This window comes from Monodon monoceros, unplaced genomic scaffold (assembly GCF_005190385.1).
Source record: "Monodon monoceros isolate NGI ecotype Baffin Bay Population unplaced genomic scaffold, NGI_Narwhal_1 Super_Scaffold_21, whole genome shotgun sequence".
Taxonomy (NCBI): domain Eukaryota; kingdom Metazoa; phylum Chordata; class Mammalia; order Artiodactyla; family Monodontidae; genus Monodon; species Monodon monoceros.
In genome coordinates this window covers 89,426,546-89,447,665 of record NW_021703778.1, presented here as the reverse complement: position 1 = coordinate 89,447,665, position 21,120 = coordinate 89,426,546, and the positions used below count along the sequence as shown (strand labels likewise).

Here is a 21,120-nt window from a genome sequence, read left to right as displayed (position 1 = left end):
TGGAAAATAATACATAAGTAGGCAATAGAGGAACTTTGAATGCCAGCCTAAGGGGTTGATTGATTGGAGTGGAGTATATAACCGCACACCAAGAAACTAGTTAGGAACCTTTTGTAAACTAGGCCTGTGGGGTATAACTTTATCATCAAGATTAGAGAGAAAAATGTAAGTCAAAAAAATTCACGTTAAATCAACTGATTATATATCAAACATGAAGAAGGAAACATTAAAGAAGACTCTGAAGATTTGAGGCCTCTAGTAAACTAGGAGATGAAAAGTCTTCAAATTATTTGTGTATAGTGTATGAGATTATACTTGACAGAAAGGAATTCATTCTTTTTAGTGACTTTATTATTAACATTTAAATTCTCTACTTAATCTTGGATAATACAAACTCCATGGTGTTGACAAAAGTACATGTATTCAGACAAAGATGAGGAGTCATTAATGAAGCAACTTTGAACTTTACCTTTGGCTGAAATGACGTTGTCTGGAGATTGAGTGACTATCCTTTCTGCTGAGAGTATTCATTTTTAAAGAGCTTTGTAAGCATTACTGCTTCCATCCAGTTGTCTCAGCTGGTGTGGTAAACCAAAAATGAGATACGAAGGTTTACAGACTCTCAGCATTTGTTTACTCCTCAAAGGAGTTAGGAATGGAGGAGGTTTTGCTCTGTCATGCTTTCAGATAAGTGTTTCATGTGACAGCATTCTCTGTGCCATTTCTACTGGAGAAAATAGAGTTAAATTACTTGTTGGTCAACTTTAGTGTTTCTTTTGGGCATAAGAAGCTAAGAAAGACAAGTCTGTTGACCTATTTAGACCTTGGTTGACTCTCCAAAAGTGCATATTTTAATAACTATGACCTGCGAATCAGGGTTTAGCAGATTACTTTCAGCTAACAAGTTAGAAATGCACAGATTTTTTTTAATCTAAACTCTTTTTTTAACTATGTTTTGCAAACTTACTTGCACTTTTCTCCTATGTTCTATGTACCCTCTTGGAAGAGTTCAGGGGAAAAAGTAAATGAACTTCATTGAGATACATATTAAGAGAAGAGCAAGGAAGAGGAAGTCCTCCCTAGAACCTAGAGCAAATTATCTCCGATGAGTAGGAAGAGCAGGGAATAAGGTGGTCTGATATCATAAAAAGTGGGAAATGGAGCTACATAAGTATTAATTTTATTTTTCTTTGCGTACCCAGACAAGCATAGGCAGGATTTTCTTGGACAGTCTGAGAGAGAAGGTAGAGTATGGTCCTGAAGCAGTCCGTCGTCAGCCTCTAACCTCAGCAGAGCCCTTTCCTAGTGGGTCAAGAGAAGAAAGCACTTCTTAACAGTTGGAATCAAGGGGCTCCTATAACAGAACACTTGTTCTCTGAAGAGGAGAGAGTAGTGTTTCACTTTAAATATTCCGATTTTAATTGCCTCCCTTCCATCCATCTCTCCTTTACACCATTGAGTCCTTGCCCTCTATGGTATCTCTTGTCCTCAGCTTTATCTATTTTCACTCCTGCCAGGGGCGTGATCTTTCTAAGCTTAATCTGCTAATCTGTGTTTCAGTTAGGCTTATCATATAAATAGCCATAACATGAGCTTCTGAAAGGCAGAGACGGTATCTTAGTCTTCTGTATAAAGCTAGTACTAATTCTGGTACTAGTAACAACAACTCAGGTCCACAGTCTCTTATCTGCCATTTAGAAATCTAAAAAACTCTGAAAGCCAAAGGTTTGTTTTTTTCGGAATGTAGTGCCACAACTTATTAATTAGGCTACGAGATGTAACCTGAACTGAAGCTATTTAATAGTCTTTATTACACTTAGCATAAATGTTAATCTGTTTCACTGCAGAAATATTGATGTATGTGATTGTGTGGTACTGCTCAAAATGTCTCACATCCAAAGGTTTGCATGAGAGTTGTGAGCCTGTATATTAATTTAGGCTCTTACTATCCTGAGCACTTTAAATTTAATCCTTACAATACCCTTAATATGAGATAGTTCCTCTTATTATCACCATTTTACATATGGGGAAACAGAGGCATAAGGAGGCTACACTAACAAGTGGAAGAGCTGAGATTCAAAACCAGGCAGAGCCCTAGTTTTTAACTGTATGCTACATTGCTTGACTGGCAAGAAAAGAATGAACCTTTTTGTTGTTGCTTTTGTTAGATGTATTACTATACAGAAAATGTCTTGAGTAGATTTGTTCTTTGAGATTTCTTTTTTTAGTAGTATTCATTAAAGCCATATCAGCAGATCTTTTTCTAATAAGACATGGAAATAGCTTCACTTAACAGAACCCTATATTAGAAGTGAATTTTAATTTTAGCTAATTCTTTTTAAAGGACTACTAGAATTTGAAAACAGACTACCAGGATTAAACTTTAAAACTGTGAATAAATGTCATTCTTTTAGCTTGCTACTATTTGAATCCTAAAAGCAAAATAGAACAAATCCTTATTAAAAATCCTATATCTTTGTCAGTAAGTTTGGGGTTTTTTTGTTTTGTTTTGTTTTGTTGTTTTGGCCGCGTCACACTGCTTCCGGGATCTTAGTTCCCTACCAGAGATCGAACGCAGGCCCCTGGCAGTGAAAGCGCCGAGTCCTAACCACTGGACCTCAAGGGAAGTCCCTTTGTCAGTAACTTTGATAAGTTGTAATTCTAATTAACGAGTTTAAAAAGAGGCAGGTTTAAAATGGGAAGTCTCAGAATAGTAAATTGCCTGATGTCCCAGTTTAACCATTGTCAGACAAAGTATTCCTCTGTCTTAACCTGCCTCTCTTCATTCTGTGCTTAAAATGTCAAACATATTGGCACATAGTTTGAAGATAGGTTGGTATTTCTGGACCACTTACTAGAGAAGTTGAAAATTGGTACTACAGGTTTTATACTATTGAATCTTATGTCATATTAAAATGTAAATATTCAACTCTGATTAGTTAAAATAAATATTGAATTACTGTATTTTAGTCAATATTTGAGTGCTTCCTCCATCCTACTCACTGGAGATACAAAGTATTTGCCTTCTCTTCATGTTAATTTTCATAATTTTAGGACAGAATATCATCATTCAGACATTCTTAGGAAAAATGAAGTATGCTCTGGTTTAAATAGTTTTCATGTTTTTCTTTTTATCTAGATTCTCAGATGTTGGTTGTTTCTATGAAACTAGGCAGGAATTTAAATGCATTATGCTTTGAAAACTAAACCTGTTTCTGTTCTGTTTGATTGGCATTCACTGTTTTCTGCATTTCATTCTCTCACCTAATCTCTTCCTTTCTAATACGCTTACTAAAAATGAAGATTTAACATCAGAAGCTGAGCTCAGTAACTGATCAAAGGGAACTTTAAGATGCAGTCTTGTGGCGCAATTTGGGCTGTTAACCTGCTATCTAAAGGTGATGCTTCAAATGGCTTTTCTGTGCATGTGCATGGATTTTGTGAATGGTAGAGACTCTTAAAAGCTGTGCTGTGGTGTGTAATGTAAAGTGAATTTGTTCTTGATGAGTGCTGTCTGCCAGAAGATGGATTGATGAAAGGATCTTAATTTATAATACCACCCTTTGACTAATGGCTCTGATACTAAGTTTTTGCTAAAAAACACTTAAGATTATAAAAGTAAAAACACCCCTAAAGTTCCCTAAGAAGTTTTAAATAGGTTGATCTTTGTAGAGAATTGCTGCATTCTAGTTCTGATCAAAGGTCAGGGAATTCAGGCTAAATACATAGACTTTGATTTCAGCTTCCTTTCTTCTGTTAAGTTTTCCTACTCCTTTCTGGTTCCAGAATCAATATTTCCTCCCTTGAAGTATTGCTTCTAATGATTTTGGATTCCCCATGATTTAGGCCACTACCAAATTGAGGAATTAACTGCCAATGTAAGTCATCTTAAATGCCATTTGGAACAAGGTGGGATATAAATTTAAAATGTTGCCATATCTAGTTATCTCCTTTTTTTAAATAAGGGTTTACCCTCTTTATATATATTATCATCTGTTCCATAATACCTATTATGTCATGTGTTAGCTTGCTGTGGTTTCGTATTGAATTAATGCAGAGCTAACTAATCTTAATTTTTTTATGGAAGTTAACCCTCTAGTCAGCCTACTGTTTATTATAATGTTTGACTCTTTAATTTTGGATCTTTATGGGGACTATGAATACCATGGTTAAATGTTAGAAAATTGTTTGATTTCTACCCTTTGTTTCTTGCCCTTCTTTTTCTTCTTTCCTATAACCTGATCACCTCTCTCCCCCCCTCCGCCCCCGAGCTTGGGCTTTCTTTTTGCTATTTTATTCAGTTAGTACTAATGTTGACAACCAAAACTCAAAAAAGAAATTGTTAAAGTTACTGTGTTCATATCCTGATACTTGTTTTCTATATTTATAGCAGCTTCTTAAGGGATATTTCAAATTCTTATTTCAAACATGCCATTTTTGAATGTGATATTTATCTGAAAAAATGTAGTAGTTAAAGATTATTAAACTCTTCAAAACTGACAGTCGGGGTAAATCTAACTTTCTAGATGGAGTTCTTAATTGCATTAAAATCTACCACAAATTTGCTTAAGCATTTTATTATGAAATCTAATTTCTTCCCAAAGGGGCTGTTAATTTTGTTATGCAGAAGAGTTCTGTTGCAAATCAGAACCATTTCTTTCTTACTGTAGACCAGAAACAACCCTGGCCTAGATGTCTTTTTATATAGCTATATTCCAACTATATTCGGCTGCTTGTAGATCTCAAAGCTAGGGAATGTTAATGGGCTATAAGAATAAACATGCCAATTGGTAATCTGTGCAATTAAAGACGTGAACTTTTAACTAAGGATCAGGTTGAGTTGAAACCAAAGAACAAAAATATTTGTCTGGGCTTCTCTGGTGGTGCAGTGGTTGAGAGTCCGCCTGCCGATGCAGGGGACACGGGTTCGTGCCCCAGTCCAGGAAGATCCCACATGCCGCGGAGCAGCTGGGCCCGTGAGCCATGGCCGCTGAGCCTCCGCGTCTGGAGCCTGTGCTCTGCAACGGGAGAGGCCACAGCAGTGAGAGGCCCGCATACTGGAAAAAAAAAATTGTCTAATGCTTTACAGAACAAGTTTACATCTATTATCAACAGCCCTGTGACTTATTAAGTACTGTTATCATCTTAGTTTTACATATAAGGAAAAGATGCTCAGAGATGGAAGTTTGCATAAGGTTCTGTAGCTACTGAATGACAGGTCTAGGATTGGGATTCAAGTCAATTTACTCTAAATCTTGTGGCTTAAAAAAAAAACCTTGTGTATACGTTCGCTTCCTCCAGATTAATTCCTCAGTGTCCCAATATATAGTAATACTAAGGTGTACTACCATAGTAATCTAAAATATTCCTTCTACAACAGATTGGAAGTCTCTTAGAACAGTGTTTCTCTTCCCTGGTTGGGCAGCTAAATGATCTATTGAATTTAAATAAAATCATAGTTACAACAGAAGATTCCCAGGCTCCATCTGACAAAAATTGAAGTAGAATTTTCAGAATGTAGCCTGAAATACACATCTGTGTATTCAGAATCATCCAGGTCACTTTGGTGCTCAGTCAAGTTTAGGAAATACTACCTTTTAAAGTACTTAAGACCCTTTGAAGGAAGACAAATTAGATTAAAACCATTGTTGTTTTTATTAGATACTCAGCTGTCTGACAATGCCCTTAAAAACAGGTGTCTTTAAGGGTTTTACAACTCAGTGGGAGAAGCTCCAGGGTAACAGCATGTGGCAGGACCTTGAGCAAGCAGAAGGCATTATTACCTGGAGTAGAGGTGCTGAAAGAGACATGGAACTATCACAAGGATGAAGATATGAAATCAACAGCATATAAAAATCACTGCTTTATAAACATGCAGAGCATGTCAAAACTGCATGAAAAAGTAGTTCAGAGATTTTTTTCCCCAATCCATTTGAAAATAAATGTGACAATTCAAGTCAGCTTTTTGTACCTTTTCCCCTTGATATTGGAAGAACATCAAAGATCCAGTCCTCTTAAAGGGAGAAGGGTTTGATAACCAGTCTGATTATTTATTTATAAACTATGCTTTAATTGAACCTCATTCACAATATCATGTTAAAACAATTCGTTTGCATCTTATGCCCCTTATATCTAATTGAAGGAAGAATTCTCAGAAGTTGAAGGAATTTCAAATATTATTTCTTAAGGTTGAGGAGGTTGGAGCATGTGTATATCCCTTACTAGACCAAGAGCCCACAAGTCTGTCCCAACCCAGTGCTTCTGTGCTAAGACTCTCAGAAGCACAGTGTCTTATTATTTAGTGACATTAGAATTCCAGCCTTCAACCTTTGACCTGTTTTACAGTCTAACATCCTGATAAAAGCCTCACTTATATTACTTCTATTAATATTTCTGGTTAACTTTCTGATAAACTTATATGTTGTTTATTTTGCTTGGTTGCTATTACTCTGCTTCAGAATTTTGCCTGAGACCCATCTTATTAACAAAGAATACACGTAAATGGGTTTTTTACTAAACAGAAATTATTTATAAATATTCATTTAAATAATGTGTATATCAGGGACTTCCCTGGTGGTCCAGTGGTAAAGAATCTGCCTTCCAATGCAGGGGATGCAGGTTCGATCCCTGGTCAGGGAACTAAGATCCCACATGCCACGGGGCAATTAAGTGCACATCACAACTACTGAGCTCGTGTGCCTCAACTAGAGAACCCGCGTGCTGCAAACTACAGAGCCCACACACTCTGGAACCTGAGCGCCACAACTACAGAGCCCACGTGCCCTGGAGCCTGCGCTCCACAACTAGAGAAGAGAAAACCTGCATGCCACAACTAGAGAGAAGCCCGCGCACTGCAAGGAAAGCTCCCGCATGCCTCAACGAAGATCCTGTGTGTCGCAACTAAGACCCGATGCAACCAAAAAAAAAAAAAGTGGGCTTCCCTGGTGGCGCAGTGGTTGGGAGTCCGCCTGCTGATGCAGGGGACGTGGGTTCGTGCCCCGGTCCGGGAAGATCCCGCATGCCGCGGAGCGGCTGGGCCCGTGAGCCATGGCGGCTGGGCCTGTGCGTCCGGAGCCTGTGCTCCGCAGCGGGAGAGGCCACAGTAGTGAGAGGCCCGCGTACCGCAAAAAAAAAAAAAAAAAAAAGTAGTACTAAATAATGTGTATCCCACCTTGTTCCAGGAAGGATTTAACATGGCTTATTAATAACTAAATAGATTGATTTATTAAACATATAGTACCCTTTCTGTGGCATTGATGATTAAGGTCTAAGATCCAATTCTAGGTTTGCCAAACATGAATCCTCACAGGATCCTATTAAGAAAGGAGCCACTGCTTTCCTAAAATCTCTCCTTTGCTTTTGCGATTTCAAAACTTCCTCATTAATGTATCATGTGGAATAAATCAGAAACCAATGTTATAGCCATATACTACTTTGTTTTTGTTTATAGAAAAGCAAAAACTAAAATTGTGTGAGTGGAAACTTTACCTAGCCAAATAATCAGTAAGAAAAAGTTTTATTTGTGTTTTTTGTAATAGCCACTTAAAAGTCATTTTACTAGGTTCTTTTTCTTGCCATTTATACCAGTTCAAATAGTAAATCCCACGGTAAAATTCTGGCTTTGGCTGATTTTTAGCTATGTCAGTTAATCTAAACATGCTTCTATTTTTAAGAGGCTTGGATTTAGGATCATTTTTTTTTTTTAAGGTGGAACAGTAAACTCTTAAATGAAAAAGTCCTAAACCAAAGGATTTGTAACTGGTACCATTGTAGCCAAGGAACTCATTCATTGCCTTTCCTTCATAATGTTTGTTTCTTAAGAAACCTTTCTTAAAAAAATTTTTTTTATAATAACTTTTAAAATTTTATTTTTTTATACAGCAGGTTCTTATTAGTTATCCATTTTATACATATTAGAGTATATATGTCAATCCCAATCTCCCAATTCATCACATCACCACCACCCCCAAAGAAACCTTTTTTAAAAAATTTAATGCACAATTCTAACTTTAAAAAACAGATCAGCTGAAACTACTACAGTTTAAGTAAGTGAGCAACTGAGGTCTAAGTACTGCCCACTCAGCCTTCTTTCTCTTCCATCCTTCATCAACATCTGAGATGCTTCCAAGGAACCATTAAGGCATCCCAGAGCACCTTTCCTAAGGAATTTTTTTCCTAGTGTCCATTAACCCCTTTTCTGGAGAGTGTCAGAGGCTAGGAGAACCTGAAAAAATCAAAATAATTACATTTTGGTACTTGCTAACTGCTCAGTGAAGATTTGGTGGAAGTAGTTTAACCTTTAAAAAAATGTTTTTAATGTCAGTGGGCTTACACAGTTCATCTTTTTCCTATGCCAGATTGTGATGGAGCATAGTGTAGATAATCTAGATCTAGCTGCATGTAGCTTTTATTCTAAGGGTGCTAGGGCATCCCTAAGGTAACAAGCACTAATAATGTCATTTCTCCCTCTCCTGCTTTTTGGTATCTCTCTACACTCCTGACTCTTATACAGGACAAAGAACTTTGAGTCTAGTAAAGTCTATAAGGCAACATGGAGAGATGGTGGAGACAACTCTCCTAGCAATGTAGTATCTAAGCAGCCAGGCCGAGTGACAAATGGTCAGCCTCAGCAAGCAACCACAGGAGCAGCCAGCGGCGGATACATTAAACGGTATGCCAGCTCTTCCCGATATTTTTATTCTTTTCCTAAATGAATGGCTCTCTCTGGAGACTGGGTGTAATTATGCATGAACCCCAACTTATTAATTAGAAATAGCATTTATTCCTTTTTTTTTTTTGGATGTTTTTTAAATTTTTTTTTGGCCGCACAGCATGTGGGGGTGTGTGGGATCTTAGTTCCCCGACCAGGGATCGAACCCGTGCCTCCTGCAGTGGAAGCGGGGAGGCTTAACCACTGGACCACCAGCGAAGTCCCTTATTCCATTTTAATATTTGCCTTCTGACAAAATGGTGACTGGGATTGTTGACATTCAAGGATGGATTAACTTTTCTTTGTAAAGTACTTTCCAAATTATTCAAGTAATCATGTTTTACTTCTGTAAATAAGAAGATGTGTTTTAAAATGTATCATCTAGAGTAGGAGTCGACCAAATCCCTATAAGGATATCTGTAAAAGGTCAGATAGTAAATATTTCAGACTTTACAGGCCATACAGTCTCAGTCACAACTACTCAACTGCTCAACTCTGTTGTAGGGTAAAAGCAGCCATAAATAATATATAAACAAATGAGCATGGCTGTGTTCAAATAAAACCTTATTTATAAATTCAGAAGGCAGGCCAGATTTGGCTTTGGGCCAGGATTTTGCAACCCTTATTTTAGAGCAGTAGTTCTTTAGACCTAAGCATGCATCAGAATCACCTGGGAGGTTTATTAAAACACAGATCGCTGGGGTCCCTTCCAGTCTCTGATTGAGGAGATCTGGAGTGGAGTGTGAGAATTAGCATATTTTCATGTCTAACAAGTTCTCAGGTTATGCTGGGAATTACACTTTGAAAAACCACTATCCTAAAGTTATTTCTTAATCTTAAATGGCTTTAAGATGTTGTGCTCTCTTGGATTAGTCTTTCCATTTTTACTATGGAATGTTTCCCAAGAATGGTAACCTGCATCTGTTGGGTCTAACACTTGCTGAGGTCATTTTGGTTACTTATTTTTATAAAAACTAAATCCAGACTCACTCCATTTCTAATTCACCCCAAAGTACTGAATTAACTATCTTTTTGTGATAGTATAACAAATGATGCCAGGGAAGATGAAATGGAAGAGAACCTGACTCAAGTGGGCAGTATCCTAGGAAATCTAAAAAACATGGCCCTGGACATAGGCAATGAGATTGAGGCTCAAAATCAACAAATAGAACGGATCACAGAAAAGGTAAGAGCTTTTTAGTGCCACAGGCAAATGGGACATCCGGTATAGTGTTTAGTAATAGACATCTGTGCTAGATGCTCTGGGGGAGAGCAATAGGGATAAGATCCTGTCCTCACAGGCCTTGCAGTTTTGATGAGTTCTAACACATTGAAAAACAATAGTCAAGTCCTCCTGTCTCTTACTCAACTGGTTCATTTAGAAACCAAGACCTTGGGACGAAGTGGTTTTATTTAAAATTTCACACATGAAGCTCACAATCTCCTCTAACCTTTCTGTGAGCTGTCGGGTTTTTTTTTTTTTTTTCCCCTGAAAGAGCGAGTTAGCTTTTGGAATTTTATTTTGTTAACTAATAACAAATTAGTAAGTTCCTGAATCTTCATCTCATGAGTCAGTAGGTAAAAATCAGTTCTGCAGAATGGTTCTCATGGGGTGGACACACAAAAACAAGAGTAACAAAAAAGTGTGGTTGCTATTTTTTACTTCATATGATATAAAATATACTGAAATTGTGTTCTGTGTTTGGTTGTGTCACATCTAAAAGCTGTTCTTATTTATTGTTACTTCATTAAAATCTCAGTATACTTTAAAGGTTGGGGTAAGTTTTTCAGCTTGGCTTTCTGTTTAATCACTTATGATGGATTTCATTGAGGCAAATAATGGTTCATAAGATGTTTTCAACGCTGTTATGTGGGTTTAGGCTACATATTACCCATCATTTTAACTTACATATTGATATGGACGGTGATACATCTGTTCCACAGATCTTGGGGTAGGTTATTTCAGTCTCTGGGTGAGATCTAGGCTAGCTCCAGATGAGATTCTATGATTCAGTTCAGGGGACTCCCGCAAGGTCCAGATCTATAGCAGAGAAGAGCATTATATTTTCACTGCATCTACATGCCATTGATTATAAGATGCATCCTAGTTTCAGACATGTTAAACTATGAAAAAAAATGTTATAGAACTCATGAAATACTGGCAACTTCTTCTGTTATATCTTTGTCATGTTTATACACCCAGGTTTTTCCAAATGAATTTGATATTCTGTCACTTCTTGCCCAAAATGAGTTTTGTAATGTGGCTTGGACTATTTCCTGAATTTTCTCAATGTGTCAGTTACTCTAAGTACATGAAATTTAACGTTTATTAGAGCAGCTTACCTTGTGAAGTAATGCTGGTATATTTCTCTTTTTTCCAGGCTGACACCAACAAAGATCGTATTGACAATGCCAATGCCAGAGCAAAGAAACTCATTGACAGCTAAAGCTACTGCTGTACTTCTTTATCATTTATTCACTTCCCTAGCTCCTCCTTCAAAGTCATTACCTTTCCAGAGTTTGAAATTTTGGTTCCACACTCTTCTAATCGGGAGATGATGTGGAAGAAGATCTAGGAGTAACAGCCCCCCTATTCTTTTATTTTCTCTTTTTCCCTTGAGGGTAGACTGCGGCTTAGTTTTCCTTCTAGTACTTTCTTTCTCAGTCCATACTCTTAGGTTGGTTTTCATACATCATATATAATGTTATTTTTCATTCTCTCCATTTACTTAGCAAGTTCTTCTGCTTTGAAACTTTGGAAGCATTGCCAAAGACAGCCATGTAAAAGGCTGGGGGCAGTAGGGGCAGGCACAAGGAGGAGAGGCAAGACATAAGAGGTTGTTACCTCAGTAAAACCTGCAGACCCTAAAGCCAAAAGTTGCATAACCACAGTGAAGATCTAGTTGGGTTTAATTTCTGTTTAAGTTGCAGTTTTTGCCAGTTTAGGCCAATGCTTGGTTTTGGAGCCTGTATACACAATATTTTTGTTATACATCACAACTTTGCAACCTCTGCTTCAAAAAACAGAATGAGTTTTCTTAAAGTGAGCTTAATTTCTGAACTCTTGGTGGTTCATCTGTGTACATAGATTCTATGATCCCATTTCATATTGCACCATATAGGAACACATGGTATAAATGAATGGCTTTTTATTTTCATATTATTAATAGTATCATGGTCCCATTACAGGCCTATTAACCTCATAAATTTGTCATTAGTCTTTAAAGAAAAAATATGTAAATATGTATATATATTATGAGAATTTCTCTCTACAGCAGGGCTTAAAATTTTTTGGAAAAGTTTGACAAAGTATATCACGTGAATTCAGATTTACCTCAATGCCAAGAATTGTTTAGATAGGAAAAAAGAAACTTGTTTTGATCTCAGGTAGAAAATAGTTAGATTGCTTTGAGTTTTATGTAGCTTTAAACTTTTTTAAAAACTAGAATTTATTCTGTTTAAAAATGATTTAGAAAATTATGTCTTTGGTTTACTTATTGATGATTGCACTATGATTCTCTTAGCTTTTTGGATTCAACTTCCAGAATCACATTTGCTTAGATCCTGAACAGTGTTATAAGAATCTGATTGGTATTTGTCACCTTTATTTAAAAACTAGCTTCTGCACACTTCAAAGCTATTAATGTCGACTGGTTTGACCAATAACCACTGTTTGATCCTTACAATTAAATTTTGTAACTAACTAATGGAACTGTTTTTTCAAATAAGTGATGTGCTTCTGTGAGTACTTTTTGGGGGGTGGAAAGCAATAATTTTGTCAGCTCTTATTTGACAAACTGAATAGAGCAAAGATCCATAAATCAAAAGGCACTCCAACAAACACCTGACTTTATTAGCACCTTTCCCATTTTCATTGGAAATATAGGACTTTTCATTGCTATGATTTGTCATGAGGTTCATTTTAATCATTACCAGTTGTTTTATTCATTTGAGCTTATAATACACAAGCGACTGAAAGTGTTTATGAGTGAAAACTGCAACGCACTTACTGGAGGAGATAGAGTTAACATGGGAACTTTCAAAGGCTGAAAAGGAAAATATTTATAGTGAGATTTAATTAGGCCCTCAGTAATAGAAATGCCACATGCCAAAAAGGAGTAGTTTGGCAGGTGGTAGTAAATGTGTGTGTATAATAAGAAGGTATAAAACACTGGGGGCTGTTCTATACTTAAATATCCTTCCTAAAAGCGTTAAAAAAAATTTTTTTAACACTATTATGGCTGAAGGAAATAGTTCTAAAGATACCAGTATGCTGTTCCAACAGTATAATTGGTTAGAAGTGTGAGCTAAGGCACCATATTGTCTGGATTTACACTCTAGCTCTGCCACTTGCTGGCTGAGTGACTATAAAACCATTTCTGTGCCTCAGTTTCCTTGTGCGTAAAGTGGGATTAATGATTCCTACCTCAGAGAGTTGCTGCGAAGACTTAATGTGGTAATGCATGTAAAGCACTTAGAGCAGTGCCCAGCAAACGTAAGAGCTTATTAAATGATAGCTGCTATTCTCTCTAGAGTGGAGCTCTTTTTGGGTCAAGGATCTCTTCGTGAATTTGGTGAAAGACAACACAGCCTATCTCTCCAGAGAAACAGACACACAAACACACACACGTGAATCATGCATAAATGGGTCTTGAAAGCCCATCCATGGATCCCAGGTTACATATTTTTTCAAAGCTTCTGCTACTGAGAAAAGAGGAATGAGGACCTAGAACTTAGGCTCATAATACACTAGAAATAGAAGCTGTTGACTTAAAAGTCTTCTCCTGTGACACTGTCTGGAAACTTGTTTCTATTACTTTTGAAAGGTAGTGACTGAGGTGGTTAGCACAAGCTCTGGAGTCTGACCAACTGTGTTCAAGTTTTGGTTCAATCATTTACTAGTTTTGTGACCTTGAGCATAAAACTGACCTATAATTAAGGAGTTAAACATTATTCTCCACTGAACTTAATTTTTTTTTTAACAATAAGCTCCCTCTTCAGGTTTCTGGTCTTATAATGACAGTGATCTTTATCCCCTATAGTTGCGCCTGTTTTTTTCTTCTTTCACAGTTTTAATTCATCCTTTGTTTACCACATTTCAACTCTAGATCTTTTCATGTCATGTATGGATTAGGAATCTCCCCTTAACTTAAACTTCTACTTCCCAGACATCCTATACTCAATTGCTCTTAGAATTAGTTTCTTTAAACGCTATTCTTTAGGTTACTCCCTTACTAAAATCCTAAGTTATCCCAGTTACATTCCTAAGCATACTTATAGTTCTCAGGTTGATATTCAGGTTCCTTATTCTCTACTCATTTGTTTTTCATCCTAATGTAGAGTTTGCTCCAAGCCTTCCATTTCTGTACAACTTGCTAAATTCTATTTTAATGTTTTACAGGTAAAATAAATAGCACCATTTATTGAGCGCTTACTCTGTCATAGGCACCATTCTAAATGCTTTTATGTATCTTTTCACCAAATCCTCATAACATACATGAGAGGTAGGAGGTGTTTCCCCATATTATGGATGAGAGTAAGTTGCTCAAATTCATAAAGCTAGTAAATGATAGACTTTGGATTCAAATCAGGATCTTTCTGACTCCAAGGCCCATGTTCTTACTCAGTATACTACACTGACTTCTAACCAAGCTCTAAAAGAAGGTAGGTGATTTAGAATCTCAGTCTCCAGACCTCAAGTCAACCCACTTTATTAGCTCATATTTAAGTCTAAATACTTGTGTACTATATCTTTGGGCATATTACTTTACTTAATCCCTGCCCTCAAGTAGCTCAGTCTAGCAAGAGGCAGATGAATACAGAATGTGAGAAATGCTGCCGTAACAGATGGAGCAGTTAATTCGGCTTAGACTTCTCAGGAAGGGGCTTAGACTTAGAAAAGGAGCGTGTTAGTAAGAGAGGGCATTCTGACTGAACAAACAATGTAAAGACAGTTAAAGGAGACAGATGTTGCACTGTGGGTTTAAGGAGCAGAATAACCTGGTAAGACTGGGCAAGTGAATGAGAGTGAAGAGAGGGTATCTGGAAACAAGGCTGGGTCCAAGTTGTGAAAGTTAGCCATCAAAACGGGATTCTCATAAGGGTAGGGATTTTTAAAACTCCCATTAATAAATGTCTTGGGACATTTAAGTTATTTAATTTATAAGTTCTGATTTATTAGATAAGTACTGATAAAATAGAGAAATGTTCAGTAGATCAATAAGATTAAGCATTAAAGTTTATAAAAAACAAAACTCAATTGGTAATGTAAACTGGCACCCCCATCCCTCCCCAGTTGAGAAACAGAGAATAACATGGGAAAAAGAGAACCCCTAGACCAGATTTAAGGTCAGAGAGACTTTCCTCATATAAACACTAGGCTCTTGTGATCTGACGTAATGGTTAAACTAGGTTTGTAAAATGAGAACTAACAGTACATGGTAAATGACAGCCCCTTGGCTAAGACAAAACATCAGAAAACAGCAGAGTTGTAGCTTTCTAAATGTTCATGCCAGTAACAGTCTGAAAAAATCTACTTTTATAGCTTCAGTTTCTCTTAATAAGCATGGTTTCCAGTACCACAAAATGTTTATAAGTCACATGAAGGCATTTCAGTACTCTTGCAACCCGAACAAGAACATAAAACATTTCTTATCAGTTTACTTTCAAAGGGCCATTTACAGGTTAAAGTTCCCCTGTTGTCTTACTTTAAAGGATTAACCTTTCTTCCAGCCATAGTTATTAAAAAATCTTTAGTATATTCTCTCATTCAGAGAATAAATTTGATAAACATAAGTTGTTGTAAAATACTGTAACAGTAGCTTTTTGATAGGTAATTTGATTATTAGAGTTCTAAATACAAAAAGATAACCAGAAATAAGAGACCGTTTCTAACAAAGCTTCAGGAAAATCTTGATTATTAAAACCCTTGTATCTTACAAGTTTTGCATACAGTTTTAGCTCTTCAGAGCCCTCTATCAATAAGGCACCTGCAATAGTAAAAAAAAAAAAATTGCTACTGCAGCCTTGGGAACACCTCTTAGTGTTGTGTTGTTGCTTCTCTGACAAAGTACACTTTTAATCAAGAGTCATACCTTTATGTACATCCTAAATTCCAAGTATAAACATTGCAATTGAACTAATGGACTGGAGTAAAATCATAAATCCTTAGATTAACCATAGCAGCCTCTCATGAATTATTAGAATTTCATAAAAATATGAAGTGTCAACACAGGGTGGAATGGCAAATGATTTTCTGAAAGCTCGCACATTGAGACACATGAAATTTCAAGCTGTTGTGTGGAGCTATTCTGGTACCAGGCAGCATCCCCTCACTGTATACATAGCAACTAGCTACTGGGTTTCTCAAAGCCCAACAAATGATGGTTTCAAAGATCAACATTGTCCTTTGCCCTATCCATGACTCAAAATAGAAGAGTCTTCCTGTGTTTGATTCCCTTTAGCTTATTTGAGATGAGCCCTGGAAAGGAAAAAGATCATTGAGTGAAATATAACCTCCTGGAATATCATCTCCTCACTGCAGATACCCTTGACAACAACAGGAGCCTTTCATTCAGCCAGATTGCAACAGGTTCCAAGTCAGTGTCCTGTATGGTTCACATGCTCCTGGAGAACATCATGCAAACTTCTTCTTGGTGGCTGTGAACCTCTCCATGTACTGAAAATCATGAAAGAATACATGTGTTATTTTTCCCTGAGCAAATAACTAACTTATTGGTTATTTAGGATTTTATGATTTTTTTTTTTTTTTTCCGTTACGCGGGCCTCTCACTGTTGTGGCCTCTCCTGTTGCGGAGCACAGGCTCTGGACGCGCAGGCCCAGCGGCCATGGCTCACGGGCCCAGCCGTTCCGCGGCATGTGGGATCTTCCCGGACCGGGGCACGAACCCTGCATCGGCAGGTGGACTCTCAACCACTGCGCCACCAAGGAAGCCCATCCTTTATGTTTTTATGGTCCTTCATTTCCTACAAAATCTACCTATTCTAGATGCAAATTTAAAGCACATGGTTTTGTGGGGTGTTTTTTTTCTTTCCTTTATATCTTAATAGGACACCTATCAAAAGAAAAAGATGCTTTACAATAAGCTGTCTAGAGAAAAATATCATCTTGGCACAATACCATTTGGCTGATTCTCAGAACCCACCTCCAAAATGGAGAACAAATCCTTATTGACATAAACGGATTATACATACATCCCGTACCTAGAAACACTCGTGTGAGTTACTTCACCTTTCTCTTCTCTGGAGCAGTGACTAGAAATTCAGAAGTACACTAATACATACCTTATCATAGCCTTCCAGTTCTCGAAGTTTCTTTATTTCAAAAAGGTTGCCTTCTACAGCAAGCAGACAGATCTGGGAATCACTGAGGATGCTCTGTGGAAGCATACTGAGCTCAAGACAATTCTCCTCCAAACGAAGAACTTTAAGGCGAGGACAGCAAGATATCTTCACTGAGATCTGAGCTATCTATTGAACAATTTATAAAAGGGATAATAGGAAAAAGTATAAGCACTGTAATGATTATTTTTTACTAAATTAAAAAATCTTTACTTGACTATTTGTCCTAGTTCTTTCTTCTACCACCTCCATTTTCTCACTACCCACTCACTCCAGAAGCCTCTTGTGTTATCCAGCTTCTGTTACTACTACACTTTTTTGGGGAAAAAAAATCTTTTTTGAAGGTCACCAGTGGCTTTTTGGAAACAAATTTTTCTGATAATAAAAGCACTGTTCATTATAGAAAATTTGAGAATCATACAAGGTTAGAGAAAAAAGTTACCTGTAATCCATCACTGTAAACATTTTGGTACAATTACTGCCAATCTTTTACGTGTACATAGATGCCAACCACTTTACTGCCAAAGTCAAGGATTCGTTGCCCTCATTCCCTGTTGCATTTGACTGTGCTATCCCTTTCTTGAAACTCCCACTTCTTGTACCTAAGTGCTGTGTTTTTCTTCCTATCTTTTGAATTATTCCTGATTTTTGGCTTCCCTTCTTGTTTGTATGGACATTTTTCAAGCAGCAGTCCCTAATACTTAATATTTAATCTTTCTAAACTTTCTCCTAGAAAGCTCATTCATTCTTTTTTTTTCTTTTTTGCGGTACGCGGGCCTCTCACTGTTGTGGCCTCTCCCGTTGCGGAGCACAGGCTCCGGACACGCAGGCTCAGCGGCCATGGCTCACGGGCCCAGCCGCTCCACGGCATGTGGGATCTTCCCAGACCGGGGCATGAACTCGTGTCCCCTGCATCGGCAGGTGGACTCTCAACCACTGCGCCACCAGGGAAGCCCTCATTCATTCTTAAAGCTATCACTTCTTTTAAGCTATCTATCTACATTCATTTCTGCCCACCTCTATTCCACTCCTATGCCTCTGATTTTTAGTAAAACACATTGGATGTTTCACCATCATAACCCACTCAGCATGCCCATTCCCAATAGCACCACTCTTCTTTTAGGCTCTTGAGCTCAATACCAAGCAGTTATCTTTGATTCATTCAGCTCTTCTGCCCTTTAAATGCTCCAAGCCACCTAGTTATATTTACTATGCCTGGTATCATCTCAGACCATCACCTGGACCTTGTTAAAACTGCAAATTCTCAGACCCTACCCCAGACCTACAAAATCAGAAACAATGAGTGTGGAGCCCAGTGATCTCTTAACCAGCTCTCCGGGTTACTCTGATGCACACTAAAACCTGAGAACCATTGATTTAAGGCAGCATAGGTGAATGTGGAGCAAGTGCTCAATTTGCTTAACAAGTTTTTTCCAATATTTTTCCCCAAATATTCAGAATTTTTTTCCAAAAAGCTCAAGAACATACAAGAATATCCACTTTAAGGAAAAGATAAAGCCAATCTCATCCAAGACTGACTGAATTTCATCATAACGTAAGGTCAGGACATTCTAGAACAGTTTTGTCCAATAAAACTTATTGCAACTAGTGGAATGTTCTATATCTGTGCTGTCCAATATGGTAGCCACTAGCCACCTATGGCTGTATTGAGCCATACTTGAAATATGGCTAGTGCAACCGAGGAACTGAATTTTTAAGTCTAATTTAAATGAATTTTAATGGCCATGTGGCTAGTGGCTACTGTAATGGACTCTGCAGATCTAGAAGCACAGACACTAGAAAAACTAAAGACTACCCAGTCTCACTATGATCAGTGTTTCATCATTTGTGCCTTATGTCTAGACCAAAGATTGTTTCTCCAGTCAGATATGTGTTAACCAAAGAGTTTCTGAAGTTATGGAAATAAATTTCAAATACTGCAATTAAAGCTGTCCAACAATCTCCAAAAATCCTACCACTGATGGTTTTTCCGCAAAAGCAGGACACACACTTGACAAAGATGTCAGCAAAAGGACAACTGAATGAACTCTGATGTCCAACTCTGAGAACATATGAGTTTAAGCCTCTTTTCCACTCTATCTTCCTGACATAGCTCCTTGCTAGATGATTAGAGGTATATTTGAGGATGATCTGAAGAACTCACGGTTTGTGAAACAGAGGTTTAACTTTTGAAATTGCCTCACCATGTTACCCATCCTACCCTCCAAAAAACACCTACACAACAAACACACCCAGTGTCTCAACTAACTTCATGGCACTTTGGGCTTTGTAATTAGTCCAGCCCATAGAATATACCTCTCTTCTAGCCTCTGATACCCCTCTCCATGATTACAGTTTAGAGAACAATTGTTTATTCAGGAGACCATAAACCCACATACATGCTGTAGAAAAAAACCCTTAAGCTCTAGACCTGGTTCTGGTTGAGGTTGAGTTCGATGACCTGCAGCTCCTGCACTGTGTCAGGTATGCTCCGAATTTGGTTCTTGGAGAGGTCCACTACATCCAGGTGCCGTAGGTTACAAAGTTGGGATGGTAGTGCTCTCAGCTGGTTCCCAGAGAGGCTCAGGGTCTTAAGGGCAGATAGTTGCCCAAAAGTAGATGGCAGCTCCCTCAAGTGATTGTTGTTTAGGCTTAGTGTCTCTAGTTTTTTCAGATTGCATAACTCATCAGGAAGGACAGCTGGCAAAGAAAAATTTAAAAACCTGAATCCAATACAGCTGAAAAACACCTTTGATGAAGTTTATAAAAACTGTATGGCAGTCTGTTATGCCTCTTGTTAATATACATAGGCATTTCACATGTTGTGCCATTTTTAAGTATTGCATTTTTACCAACATCGTCTTCAGAAGGTGAGGGTGCCATCAAAATTCAGGAAAGCATTATGTGTATAATAGGCTCCTTTTGTGAAGGGGCCACTGCACAATCCCACAGCAATTGTGTGGGATTTGGAAGGCCCTCTCCTTCCCATCCCATCCGCCCTTCCAAATTAGCAGCAAAGTTAGCTCTGCTTACATTACACCCCAAAGATGGTCCCTTTCAAATCCAAATTAACCTCCTACCAATCATTACACCAGGAGAGGAGGCTTATATATGTAATTACAAGAGATAGAAAGCTTCAAGGACTCTGACATTCTTCTGCATCTTGAGCTCCTGAACAGTTTCATAACAACAAAAATCAGCTTGTAAGAAAAAGAAAACACCCTTCTTTTTCTTTTTTAAGATTCTGATACATTTATTTGAAAACCAGTTTAATAACATTATAATCGTACTCCACACTCTATTTCAATAGAAAAACCACCCTTCTTAACAGCTGATAACTAGCAAAATTCCCAGGCGCAAAAGCCATACTCAGTTTGTTGTTGTTCAAGGACAGGCTCTTCAGCAGAGTGAACTTCCCTATAATCATAGGCGGTAGACTCTCGATCTTGTTGTTGGACAAGTCGATGGTCCTGAGATTGCTTGTCAGCTTCTGCAACTCTGAGGGGAACTGAAGAAAGGGGATCTCAGCGCGGAGAATCCCTTACCTATTAACTTCACCGCCCGCCGTCCCTCTCCCTTTAAATTCCCTTGGTCGGATCCCTCCCAGTCTCACCTCGGTCAGCCCACGGTCCTTAAGCTGAAAGACACCAGTTTTCTGCGCGGTTTCCACATGAGCGCGGAGGGCACTGTTTCCCATCCTAGCGCCAAGGCTCGGGTCTCTGCGGGAAGGAAGAGCAGCTGTCACCACTCGGCCCTGCACCCAGCCACCCCGTCGGCCTCCCAGCTAGGTCTCAAGCTCCAGCTGTCACCTCCTGCCGATCCCTGGATCTTGGGGGCCAGCTCAAGAGTGGCAAGGAAGAAAGGGAAGAACACCAGGCCCCGCCGCTTTTGCAGCTGTTCCAAGGCTAGACGCCGCTAGGAGCCTACAGAGGATCAGGGATCCCCGAACTCGCCTCCTACCCCTCAGCTCTCAGCCGGCTCCGCAGGGGAGGACCCGGGACCCGCGCTCGCCTGGAATGCGCTCCCTAGGCTTCCGCCGGTGCGGAAAC

General features: G+C 38.4%; 2 protein-coding genes across 7 annotated transcripts in view; one reads left to right on the top strand and one right to left on the bottom strand.

Moving 5' to 3' along the window:
- SNAP23 (synaptosome associated protein 23) overlaps positions 1-15,149 on the top strand; it is a 35,956-nt gene extending 20,807 nt beyond the window's left edge. The window contains exons 6-8 of one of the 2 annotated variants that reach the window (XM_029238434.1): positions 8,513-8,671; positions 9,752-9,896; positions 11,092-15,149. In XM_029238434.1, the coding sequence (XP_029094267.1) occupies positions 8,513-8,671; positions 9,752-9,896; positions 11,092-11,157 (370 nt within the window). In that variant the 3' untranslated portion in view covers positions 11,158-15,149. The remainder of the gene's footprint in view (positions 1-8,512; positions 8,672-9,751; positions 9,897-11,091) is intronic. The other variant, XM_029238435.1, reaches the window with a different exon arrangement.
- Positions 350-21,118, bottom strand: LRRC57 (leucine rich repeat containing 57). Of its 5 annotated transcripts, XR_003795960.1 has the most exons (9): positions 21,032-21,118; positions 20,685-20,790; positions 20,441-20,579; positions 19,503-19,771; positions 17,015-17,200; positions 16,226-16,388; positions 10,620-10,751; positions 1,199-1,302; positions 350-724 (listed from the first exon to the last, which is right to left on the bottom strand). XR_003795960.1 is itself a non-coding variant. In XM_029238431.1 (6 exons), exons 2-6 carry the CDS (start codon positions 20,766-20,768, stop codon positions 16,347-16,349), a joined length of 720 nt encoding a protein of 239 aa, XP_029094264.1. In that variant the 5' UTR covers positions 20,769-20,790; positions 21,032-21,118; the 3' UTR covers positions 15,446-16,346. The 5 variants fall into 5 exon arrangements, 2 of the variants coding, with proteins under 2 accessions (XP_029094264.1, XP_029094266.1); XR_003795959.1 differs by lacking the exon at positions 350-724 and having other exon boundaries at positions 766-1,302; XR_003795961.1 differs by lacking the exons at positions 350-724; positions 1,199-1,302 and adding an exon at positions 5,025-5,797.
- Between the last annotated feature and the right edge of the window lie 2 nt (positions 21,119-21,120).

Coding starts and splice junctions, on each gene's coding strand:
- LRRC57 (XM_029238431.1), bottom strand. CDS start 20,768: ATGGGAAACAGTGCCCTCCGCGCTCATGTGGAAACCGCGCAGAAAACT. Junction 20,580..20,684: donor AGGACCGTGGGCTGACCGAG/GTGAGACTGGGA, acceptor CCCTTTCTTCAG/TTCCCCTCAGAGTTGCAGAA. Junction 17,201..19,502: donor TCAACCTCAACCAGAACCAG/GTCTAGAGCTTA, acceptor ATTGTTCAATAG/ATAGCTCAGATCTCAGTGAA.